At 48.4% G+C, this 12,218-nt stretch overlaps 1 protein-coding gene across 1 annotated transcript in view; it reads left to right on the top strand.

Annotated features, from left to right (window-relative positions):
- Positions 1-12,218, top strand: part of nbeab (neurobeachin b) — a 203,999-nt gene that overhangs the window by 69,706 nt on the left and 122,075 nt on the right. Inside the window, exon 25 of the mRNA XM_035383683.1 lies at positions 8,899-9,023. Within this exon, the coding sequence (XP_035239574.1) occupies positions 8,899-9,023 (125 nt within the window). The remainder of the gene's footprint in view (positions 1-8,898; positions 9,024-12,218) is intronic.

The raw sequence follows: 12,218 nt of genomic DNA, 5'->3' as shown, positions 1-12,218 counted from the left end.
ACCCACACACCCCCATACACACACACACACACACACACCCCTCATACACTTACACGCACATACACACACACACACACACACACACACACACACACAGCCCTTTACTTTCACTCGAGCTTGTTTCTTTCAGCTGCTCTCTCTTTGGGCAACAGAGCACAGGCCCAGAACCAGAAACAGGCCCTTTTATTTTTATTTTTCTTTTATACATTTTCCCTTGCTGTTCGGGGTTACTGAGTGATCGCAGCTTAAGCTGAGGGATCTGTGAGAAATGATTCAGAGGGATGGAACCAGATGCCTGGGAAACCCACAGCGATGATCACATCCAGTCGCTCTTCCCGTAACCGAACCAGTCCCCGCTCCTGCAGAACGCTCGCGCTCATCAGACGAGAAAATAATCGACATCCTCGTCAGCGCGTGAGGCATCGCAGAAGGGGGAAACGGGGTGGCATTTTTTTTTAGAATTCGTAGCTGACTTTGAAAAATGAGACGGGGTTCAGACAAGGCCACAGGACGAGTGGTGGCAAAGGCACTTGGGAGGAGAAGAAGACGACGTTGCTGCCGCGTCTCGGATTGTAGTCATGTGACCCTGCGCCGCACGCAGGGCTGTCCCGAGGACTCGGGGCCTGGCAGTTCTGATGATGATCAGGCAGCTAGGGGCATGTAACTCAGAGGTTGCAGGTTTGAATCCCACGAGGAGCCACTGCTGTTGCACCCTTGACGGCTGTGTCCTCCTGCCCAGTGATGGTTGTCTGTGGTACACCTGTAGATGTAGGCTTGAGAACACAGATCGGATCTGAAGATCAGTAAAAAGGTACGGCGGCCGGCTCTGTCAAACGTTGCGTAGAGATGGAGCAATCGCAAATAAGCGCTTGTTAATTAGCAGACGTCCCTTCTCCGTGATTAACGCATCTCGGTGGACTTCGGCGGCACTCCAGCACTTGCTTCCGGAAAGAAAAAGAAAAAAGAAAAGAACGCGAGTCATGTGCTTTTGAACTGCCGCGGCGCGTCGAGAAACAGCAGAAACGCCATGAAGATGAATTTCAGGGCAGGACGGCCTGTGTGCGCTGTGCTGCTCTCCCCACATGCACCAGGCACACTGGGGGAAAAACAGATGCAGAACAGGAGGGATTGTTCTCAGATCCAGCGCTGCATTTTTTGGGGTTTTTTTGGGGGGGGGTTGGGGGGGTGTGGTCGGTGTCTGGATCAGAGGGGCTGGGGGGGGGGGGGGGGGGGTGGGCGTGGCACAGTGTCCTGACATCACAGGGCTCTGTCTGTGATGCTGATGAAAACCAGCCCCCCTCGAAAACCCCCCCCTCCCCTTTTTAAACGCTGCACCCGCTGATTACCGCCATTTATTATAATTATCCTCCGATTGCTCCTCGAATGGAACCATTTAAGGGGAATATAATGATGTCTTATTGAATTTCCCTCTCTCTCTCTCTTTCTCTTTATCTCTCCCTCTCTCTCTCTCTCTCCCGCTCCCTCCCTCCATTCTCTCTCAATCTCTCTGCATCCCTTTCCTTTGTTTTGGTCTCTGGCACGGCGAAGGATAACGCGGTCTTGACTGCGGGGACAAATTGGACGTCTCTTAAGCTCACGTCGTGCTGGAATGACAGAGGGATTCCTCATGTTTTTATAGTCTGTCTCTCTGAATGGACTCGTCTCTGCAGTGCTGTACAGATGCTGGTTCACCAGTGAAGGAAATCATTAGCCGAGGTTGCGTGTGTGTGTCTGTGTGTAACCAATGTTCCAATCGATGTTTGTGACTGCAAACAGATTACCAATCTGTGGTTAAGAACTCTGACTGCTGATGTCATTGGACAGGCTATGAATGCTAGCTTTTTGTATTATTTCAGACATACAGAGCACCTATCACAAATTTCCAGCAAATTATTTGGCTTCCCCCTTCAAATTCAGGGGGAACGGTCCTATGCTGCAGAATTTCACTTTTGAGTGATGGAACATAGAACATGGAACACACAACATGGAATTTGCTGGCATGTAAACCACTGAAGCACAACTGCCCTGCTGTTCCTGGCTGCATTCCTCCTGACCCTGGGCTGAGACGCAGATTCGTGAGCAGGCTAGGGGTCGCGGGCGGCCCCCAGTGCACGCGCTCAGTGTGTGCGCCCGCCTGAGGCACCCCAGCCCAGGGAGGGGTCACTCAACTTAACGTGTCCTAAATCGGTTATAGTTTTGTTTCTTTGAAAAAAAAAAGAAAAAAAAAAGAAAATGTAAAAAATGTAATGACCCCCAGGCTGAGCACATCTGCATACAGCTGCTGGGTTCCAGAGCTGGGGGCAGAGGTTGAGGGTTGCGTGGGAGTTGTGGTGGGGGGGGGGCGGGGTGGTGAGGGTGGGTAAAATAGGATGTGACCTCCGATATTTCATCCGTGGTGGCGTCTGGAGTGTGAGGAGCCCATTGTTGTCTCAGACGGACAGAAAGCCCAGTGTCACACGAGCGCTTCCATCGGACCGGGGGCCGGCCCCTCTCTCTCCCGCTCGCTGCAGACTAACGGGGGGCCCCCCTCCTGTAACCCCACTTCCCTCTCCTTCATTCATCCCGTCCTTCATAAATTACCCATGTGGAAATATGAGCGACAGTCATTCTGACCCTTCTACCTCGTGGTCATTCGGGCCCTGAGGAACCCCCATTGTGCCGGAACGATCTGTACAGGAGGGAGGGTCCCCCCCCCCTTGTCCCGCCATCCCCAACCCTCCTCGCCGTGCCCCAATCCATCACCCGTGGCGACCGCGTGCGGATTTCTCCGGAAAAAAAGAAAAACTGGCCCCAGTATTACCAGCGCCAGGGCGGCACATTTTTTTATTTTATTTTTTTTTTTTTTTTTTGTGTGTGTTTTTCTGAAATTGTTATAAATCTTTTTATGTCCTCCCCGGCCGTTTTATTCTGAGTCGCCGCCGTCAGGTTTTTTTTTTTACTGCCTGTTATAAACGCGAGCGCCGTCTCCCCGGAGTGGAGGCGTTAAATCTCACACCGCCAGAGCCGCGCCGCGCAGACACACGGGAGAGCGGAGATATTTAAATACGCGGCGGGGGGGGGGGGGGGAGGAGGAGGAGGAGGAGGAGGAGGAGGAGGGGGTGGGGAGAGAGCGCCGAGAAGCCGCAGTTACCGCGGGAACGCTTTAAATCCGTGAGAGCAGCCATAAATAACGGCGGCCATGTTTTTAGCGGCTGATAGTTTTGGTTATCTGCGCCGGAAAATGAGCTTTTAAAATGCAGTTTGAAATCCATTTGGCTGATTGATGGGGGGGATGTGACTAATAAATTTTGCCCCCCGCTTTCTTGGGGGGGGGGGGGGGGGGGGGAGGCTTGCCTCGCCTCGCCTCCTTCCCCCCTCCCCCCCCCCCCTTCGCATCGTGATGCGCGCAATCGGCCCGAATGGCTGGAGTGAGGAAGTGCGGAGCTGACTCCTCCGGGGGACTGTCACTCAGATGAAGAGGCTGGGGGCTGGGGCTCCGAGGCACCTGATGTTTGCGGCGGGGGGGCGGGGGGGGGGGGGTGAGGGTGGGGGTAAGGTTTGGGGGGGTTGAGGGCGATTGGAACTCGGCGTTTGGGCTGTCACGGGGCATCCCAATAGCGATGGTTGCTAAACGGACAGCTGGAAGCAGCGATAAAGAGTCGGTGTTTCACAGTGTGCTCCCTGCTCAAACAGTCTGTAATACACTTTCATTAGTTTGGTAAAGAGCGGCTGTATGGGTACATGCGGTGGTGACATGGCTCTTGTCTTTGTCTGGATTATACATAATATTGCAAGGTGTGTGTGTGTGTGTGTGTGTGAGAGAGTATGAGAGAGAGAGAGAGAGGGCTATATTTGTTTTGGCGAGGTATGCTAGATGAATTTTGAGCAGAAGATATATGAGTTTTTTTTAGGAAGTTTCTGCAGCTTCTGTTCTTTGCTCTGCGTTATGTTTGTCTCTCTCGCTCTTCCTTGTTTGTGGCGTTCTGCTCTCCGATGTGAAACGCGGTTTGTCTTCGTCTCCCACACAGAACGCCTTGCCAGGTGACTGCTGTGCCAAAAAAAAAAGAAATTAGCAATCAAACAAAACTACAAAAACACAATTTCACACAATTTCCTTCTTGAAAGCAAATGTCCACATTAAAAAGGGAAAAGTGTGGAACAGATTTTACCCCCCTCCCCCTGCCCCCCCCCCCACCTCATGCACAGTTTTTTGAGGAACAAACCAGGCTGAGCTGAGCTGCATGGATCGTACGCTTATGGCATTTCGGCGATGTCCGTTCGGCTGTCCCGATGCACCCACACCAGACCCATGCTGGAGTGCCCAGGAGCTCTCTGTCGCCTGTGAGTGTGGATTAGAAGGCCCGGGGGGGGGGGGGGGAAGGGATCGGGGAGCCCTGACTGACAGTGAGCTTTTTCCGGGAACTGGACTTCCTCAATGTCACGTCCCCCTGTGGGAGCTCAGTGGGGTGGGGGGGGGGGGGCGTTGAATTAGACCACCTGAGAGGAGTCCCAGTCATCGCTCATGCGGTCGTGTGTAATAGACTCTAATGCGAGAGGTCCATCTCCCCCCCCCCCCCCCCCCACAGCGCCCCAGCCCCCCCCCAGTCCCACCCCAGGACCACCCTCCTGGATATAAGGGGCTTTAATCGCGGCTCGTTTCCACGCCGCGGTCGAACCCGACGCTGACCGCGCGGTTTAAAGCGTCCCAGGTCCTCCTCTCCCCTTCTCAGGGGGAACGCCGCAGCCGAACTGCCTGCGTGTGCTGGGGCTCGGGGTCGCTACGGGAAGCCGGGACACGCGTGTGTGTGTGTGTCGTCCGTCAGGACCCCTGCTCAGCACCCCTTACTCCTCATCTGCTTTAAACGTGTCTATTAAAGCGCAAAGCTTTCATACGTCCACACAAACGAAAAGTAAAAAAAAAAATTATTATTTAAACTCGTAGTTCAGTCAGTGTGCACGAGCGATTGTATGCAAAGAGAAACCAGGTGGAATTCACTGTTTGCCACCCTCCCCCCTTCCCCCCCCCCAATAATACATTTTTTTCAAAATATGTAGGAAGACCCTGGTGCAGCTTTTGAAGCCTGTTTGTCTTGAGATTTGGAGGTTGTAACTGTCTTTAACTGTCATCTCTCGGGTTGCCCACACGGGATTTAGATGTTTTCTCCCGGCGCGATCATTTCCATATCGTTTACGTGGGCTTCGCCTTCCAGCGTCCTGACATCTCTTTCTTCTTCTTCTCCCTCTTCTCTCTCTCTCTCTCTCTCTCTCTCACTCTCTCTCCCCCTCTCTCTCCCTCGTGAGCTTTGTGCGAGATTGACGGGGGACAAGCTCTAGGCTCTCTGGATCTTTGTACGTCGGGGGGACTGATGAACTTTGAGCGGCCGCCCCCCCCCCCCCCCCCCCCGCGTATGTACACGGGCGCGTGCGCATATTCACGCCCCCTTGATTGATGCTAAAGTGGGGCTCAGCTCTCCTCGCTGTCAGAGCCGCACTAAGTCCCCCGAGCCCCCCAATCCACCCCACACACACCCCCCCCCCCCAACCATTTCTGACATCTGTAGATATTATATTCAGGGTACGCGGAGGTAGCTTTTGTGATGTGATCCCCATGTAACACTTTAATCTGTTTAGACTGCCTCAATATTACAGCTGACGGCTGGGGGAGGCTATACAATGAGAGCCCGTTGCTGGAAGCTAAGACTTAATTCCGCTTAGCATGTCAAATCCCAACTCGGGATTTTCTCGTTGCTTCCGGCACAGAACCCTCCTGCTACGAGAGAGTGCTGACTTTAAGCTTCCGCCCCCCCCCCCCCCCCCCCCCAAACCCCCATTTCCTTTGAACAACAGAATTTTATGAATTGTTAGTTTGTGACTGTAAGCGAGATGGTTTTTCTATGACGGCGGTTTTGGGGGGGAATTTGAGCTGAACAGGGCCTTCGCTTTTCTCAGATTTTCTCGAATTTCGACCTGATCTTAGCGGAGGAGGGCCCTTTCTGTTCCTGACTTCGTCCGCCGCGTCCTCCCGTCTGCTCTCCCTGAGATGCGAAACGAAAACAAAATAAAGAAACAAAAAAAAAAATGTTCTGGTGGAAGGATGACTTTGTGAGGTAATTACAATTTTGGAAAAATAAACTCCATGACACTTTGTACTTGTACATTCCAGAAGACATTATCATCATACTGGCATGTCCAGAAAGGATGGAGTCTGACGGATGGACGGACAGACAGGCAGACGAACAGAGAGCCTCGGGAGTATGGAAATAAATGTGAACAGCCTTCGCGGTAATCTGGCCTAACAATAGACATGTATTTATTTGTTTGTTAAATTTTACTTGGTTCAGGTAAATGACTGATCAGTTCCACAGGCGTATGCATAAGAGTAAGAGTGCCAGATTTTGCTGTGAAGCTAGTTTTCATCTGTAGTCCCAGAGCAGATAAAATTCAATGCCATTAAACATTATCCACTGCGTCTTGAATTGATGGTTGCATCACAACTTGAGTGGATTGTTGCACGGTCGCTGTAACATTCCATGGAAAAAAAAAAAGCATTAAAAAAAATTCACTTTTGTCTGAACAGCCTGAAAGACACATGGATATAGAGCAGTCTGCCAGACAGCTTGCATCCTTGCTGCAGAGATCCACTTTTAATTTTTATTAGTGGTGATTGCTGATTTTTTTTATCTGAAACCTGCTCACTGAAGGGTTGGTATTAAAATGTAGTTCCTGTTGTGGAACTGAAATATGCCGGTTTCTCCTGATATTTTCATTATCCGATTGCCAGGCAGATGAAGGCGTACATCAGGGAAATCTGTCACGGTGAATTCAAAATTGCATCGTGGAGAAAGGCTTTCTGGATTAATAGCTGTGAAGCCCTGAGTATCCTGCTTTGAATGAGGAGATTGATTTTATACCATTTTTTTTATGAGCCTTCCTTTACCAGAGTAACAAATTGTGTGCCATTTATAAACCTTCTGCAATTAATATTTTTTCTTTTTCTCCTTTGTCAGTTATGGCCCGCCTCTAAAGATGTTTATTGGTACAGATCTGTGCACTTGGGATCTCACGTAATACATTCATGGAAATGTGCATTTTTACCCCAGTGCGATGGCTCTTTGATGCTAACTGATGGGAATGATTGAGAATGTTGAGCAGTCCTTTGGAATGACATATTTTTTGAATTGCCGAGGCCTGCCCTGGTGAACGCTGGGTGGGTGGTGCTTGTCTTTGTCTTTTTTCGTCGCTTGCAGAAAGCTTTCCTTTGCGTTTTGGGCATGCCATGATGTTAGGAGCTTTTTTTTTTCTTTTTTTTTTTTAAACATAGGAAAATCAACCCACAAGAATGCCTTTGGAAATGTGGGATTAGCAAGCACACATTTGAATACCCTTTTTTATTTTTAGTTTATTTTGTATCCAGTAAGCACATTATTTGAAGGAGTTATACTTCATTAATCCACCACCAAATCCATAGATCTCTCTGATTTGTATTTTCCCTCTGTAATAACGTACATGTACGCATTAGATATTAGATTATCTTCTGAGCGACTTGAAGCTCTGGTGTTTTGATTTTAGCATTGCCCACAGTCGAGTAATCAAAACTGTGTAATTTGTATGTTTTCTTAGCTCCAGATTTCTTTTAATCTTATTGTATTTATTATGCTTATGGTTTCATATGTGGAAAAATAACTGGAGACAAAAAAAAAAAAAAAAAAAAAAAAACAATAGCCAGGAATTCAAACATCTCCTCGTTCATTTTTGGCTGATGATGAAGACGAAGCTCATGCGGAATTTATTTGACCAGGGCTCATCCCTCGCCATACCGTCATCTGTTCCAAAAGCGCTCCAATCATCACCCTCCTTTTACAAATCGCTAAACTCGCTTTGGAGTAAATTAGTAGCAGTGTTGTTTTTTTTCGTTTTTTTTTTCTTTCTTTTCTTTCTTTGCCGTCGTCCCTCTTCAAGGAAACACAAGGCCTTTGAAATTTCTCCAACCGGCGCTCGACTTGAAAAGAGGAGCACTTAGTAACCTGATGCTAGTGCCGACTCTTAATGGTTTGCATTAGCTGCGAGCAATAAAATTATCCCTGGTCCTCACTAATGTTGAAATAATCATTTACAAAGATGGTTACCACATGCTGAAACCTTTTTTTTTTTTCTTCTTCTTCTTCTCCTTTTTTTCCCGCAGCCCTAATTCGGTGTTATTAATAATGAATAAAAATGCAATTTTCTTTGGGTTGCTGCGGGGTCCTTGGGAATCATTTCAATGAATATTTCAGCACATTATTTTAATCATGACTCCACATATGCAAAGAGGGGGGGGTGGGGGATGGGGGGGTGCACAGGGGTGGGGTGCAGCATATTTTATGGGCCCGGGCTTCGACTGCGGTGAGACCCCCAGATTATTAAACCGCACGCTGTCCGCGGTGAGCCCCCCGCCTTTTGATTTACAAGACTTGTTAAAAACACAGAGGGGGAAAAAAAGGAGGCAAGCTGCTCCATTTATACTTGTAATTCGATGCTGTATTTGTTAATGGGGCTGGCTGTGATTTATGTGAGCACCGCTGGCTCCTGCTGCTACAGCCTTCGCCTGGCTTCAGAGCGAAAACGCGGCCAGGCTGCGCTGGCAAACCCAGAATATCATTACTATTCTTTTGTTTTTGCTTTTTGGGGTCTTTGTGTAACTTTTCAGTTTTGCTGTTACTGTTCCTCAGATTTTAAAAATTTTGTTTTTATTATTTTTGGGGGTTCTTTGCGTACCTTCCAGTTTCGCTGTTACCTTTCCTCAGATTTTAAGCGTCGGATGATGTTCTGTCAGGATATGAGGTGAACTAGTGTACCGCTGTTTTTTCTGGGGACTAATTGCTAACCTGTGGCTACCGCCCCCCCACCCCCCACGCCCCCTTTTTTTTTGTCTCCCCACAGCCAGCTGCACGACTTCTGGCGGCTGGACTACTGGGAGGACGACCTTCGGAGGAGGCGGAGATTCGTACGCAACGCCTTCGGCTCCACCCACTTAGACGTTACGCTCAAGGCCCTGGAGGACTACGGTCAGTTCATTCCGCTCAGCCCAGCTGTCACATCACCGATTGTTTTTGTAAAAAAAAATTTGTTCACCCACTAAGTATACACATACATATCCACTGATAAGCGAAAGGTTAACTACTCATAATTGTTCAGTGAGACGGCCCTGTCCAGTAAATGTCACTTGTGGAACACTTCAAATTAATTTTCATTGCAGCTATTTAGTTTTTTTTTTTTTTTTTTTGCTGTGCTGCATTTATGACTGATCACAAGTGTGCACTTCATTATAAAAACAATAGCAGAGAGTAATAATAAAATATAAAATATTAGAAAGTATGGGGAAAAAGTAAAAACAGTGGATATTCCTGCTGCTGGAACGTTAATTTCCTGAGCATGTTCATAAAATGGCAGCAGGCCTCCCCGCGGTCCCTGAACGAACTTCATTGTCATATTTAAAGGCCACATATTTACGGGCTCTGCCAATTGAACATGGCAGATTGATTTTATTGCTCTTTTATATTTCCCCCACTACATGTCGTCGAGGGCAAATTGCGTCTCCGGCTTCTGTGCCGGGGCTCAGTTTGTGTGAAACTTTTCATTGTCCGTTTGAGCTGCCACACCATGCCGGTTCAGCCCGGCGCTGCCCACGCTGATTTTAAAGAAAGTGGCTGTTCTGTTAAACAGGACAGGCCCTTAACTTGAGGCCGTAATAAAAACAAACAGGGCAGGAGCACAAGAGGTCCAGCATATGGATTTAAATTAAACTTGAAGCTTTTTTTTTTTTTTTTTATATAAAGTGTTTTATTTCTACACATTCAAAGCTTAACACTTATTTTAAAACGAGCACAAACAGTGGGATTAAGTAATTAGAAAATGGTTTTAAGTCTTGAGCCTAAAATAAGTTTCAGGATAATTATTTAGCATTTTTACATGAAAACATGACCACCCCCCCCCCCCCCCCCCCAGCATCGTTTGTGTGCGTATTACAGTAACTGAACAGCCGTGGTGGACTGAAACTTGTTTAGCCGTTTCCATGGCGAAGGCCCGACTCCAGCTGAACCGACCGGTCTGACCCGGCCGTGAACGCGGCGGCGGCGGCGTGGGGGCCCAGCTGTTGGAAGCGCGGGTTTCAACAGGAAGTGGCGGGCGGTGCCGCTGCGGCGTGCGGCTGACGGGAAAGGCTGTTGAGAAGCGCTGGAAGACGCCGCCCCTGCGCCATCTGTGCGCCGAGCGTGTGCAGGGTGGCCTGTGTTCAGGTCACAAACGCAGTAATTGCCCCCCCCCCCCCCCCGTGTAATTAACCCTCGGATTCCAGCCCCTGTAAGGGCTGGAGTCTCTCAGCGGATCAAAACAAGGCTGCCTCGGTGAACTGTAGCGCTCGGTTGACCGCTCTGTTGTTGCCGTGGTGATGTTTTTTTTCCTTTAAGGTTGTTTGTAATGTGTCTTTGCATTCAGGTGAGGCATGTTGCACAATTTTTTGTGGATGTGATTGGCAGTATCCCAGTACTGGTGGATTTAATTGGTCGTCACGTCCAGTGCCGATGGATCTGATTGGCTGTGGTTTCCCAGTGTGGGTGGATCTGTTTCTTAGTCATACTGCAGTGGTGGTGGTTCACATTGTAGGTCATGTACAGCATTAGAGGTCCGTGCATGACATGTAATGATTGAGGACCTTGTTGAAGTCTCGATGCCTCCTGGTGGCCTTAATGAGTAGAATAATTCATAAGCTTGTCATTTGAAAGGGACTGGAGTTGGTCTGGAGTTGAGAGATCGAGAGAGAGAGTGAGCGATAGAGACAGATAGATGTACAGACAGTGAGAGAGAGCACCTCTCTTCCTCGTGCCTGTGCACGTTTTAAAGTTGAAGGAGACGCTTTGTTCATGAGTAGCAATGAAAGAGTCCTGCTTCGTACTTGTTTGTTCTTCGCGTGCCTTTAAAGTCGGAGACGAGCCGACAGGTGCAAGCCCTCTCTTTCAGCGCGGAGGTGCCGTCTACGCCTTGATCCGCTTTCCACCGAAGCGAGGCTTGTCATTATAAAATAACCTTTGTTGGGGAAGTCCAAAGGCTAAGGGTTTGTTAGATAGCTTCTACGCTCAACATTTTATTTTGCTGCATATTATTGCCGTGGATATAGTGCGGAATAAGGAGTATTTTTTTCTTTTTTTTTTCTTTTTTTTGCTGCAAAGTTGTTGTTTTTTTTTTTTTTTCGTTTTTGAATAGAGTAAGAAAAACGTCTTGTGTGAGTCACCCTGGGGAATCATTAGTGAAGTTCGGCGTAAGAGGTGCAGGACTGCCAGTGTAACTGAGCAGCCTGCGTCTGACAGTCGAAGCCGAGTGTGATTGTGTTTATCCAGACGTGCAGGATACGGGTTCGGCTTGCGGAAGGAGGGAGGCCACAAACGCTGGTTTTACTTTGATTGGGCGCCAGAACAGAGCGACGCAAGTTTATTTTTTTCCGTTAAGATTTGAGTTCAAAATAGGTGTGGATGGTTGGAATTTTGTGTGCGTGTGTGTGTTTGGCGGGGAGGGTGTCTTGTGTGTGTGTGTGTGTGTGTGTGTTTTTTGGTGGTATTTTTGTGAGTGCTGCCATTTGATATCATATTTGTAACAGGAAATGAGGTTGTTTTGGAAAGGAACAACAGTGGCTGAAATCAAAGGGTGATGTTCTCAGACTGTCACGGAAAAGAAACCTTTGTTTCCCCCCCTGACCCTGGGGAAGGAAATGAGCATGTCTCAGTACAGCTCTCTAGCCTGGCATCTTCGCCCTCTGACACCCTATGAAGCCGTTTCAGGAGGCTGCGCTGTCAGTTTGTCTGCAGCTATTCCTCCCTGGTTTAGCACTTTAATACTGACCTGAGTGTAGAGGAATAAAGTCTCAAAGCAAACACATTGTATTTAAAAGATACCCGCCATTGTGCTTCAGAGTGGTTGATTTCTCTACTCCTTAACTTCTGAAATTGGCTAATTGAACCAACTAGCGTTAGCGTTAGCGTGTGCAGTGCCAGAGAACTTAGCAATCACGCACAGTGCCAGAGAAGTTAGCGTTAGCATATACAGTTCCAGAGAAGTTAGCATTAGCATATACAGTTCCAGAGAAGTTAGCATTAGCATACAGTTCCAGAGAAGTTAGCATTAGCATACACGGTGCCAGAGATCAGCATTAGCATCACAGTGCCAGAGTTATTAGCAAGTGCCAGAGAAGTTAGCGTTAGCATGCACAG

The sequence above is a fragment of the Anguilla anguilla genome, chromosome 12 (assembly GCF_013347855.1).
Source record: "Anguilla anguilla isolate fAngAng1 chromosome 12, fAngAng1.pri, whole genome shotgun sequence".
Taxonomy (NCBI): Eukaryota; Metazoa; Chordata; class Actinopteri; order Anguilliformes; family Anguillidae; genus Anguilla; species Anguilla anguilla.
The sequence above is the reverse complement of the archived record's forward strand: the minus strand, read 5'-3'. Positions and strand labels throughout refer to the sequence as shown.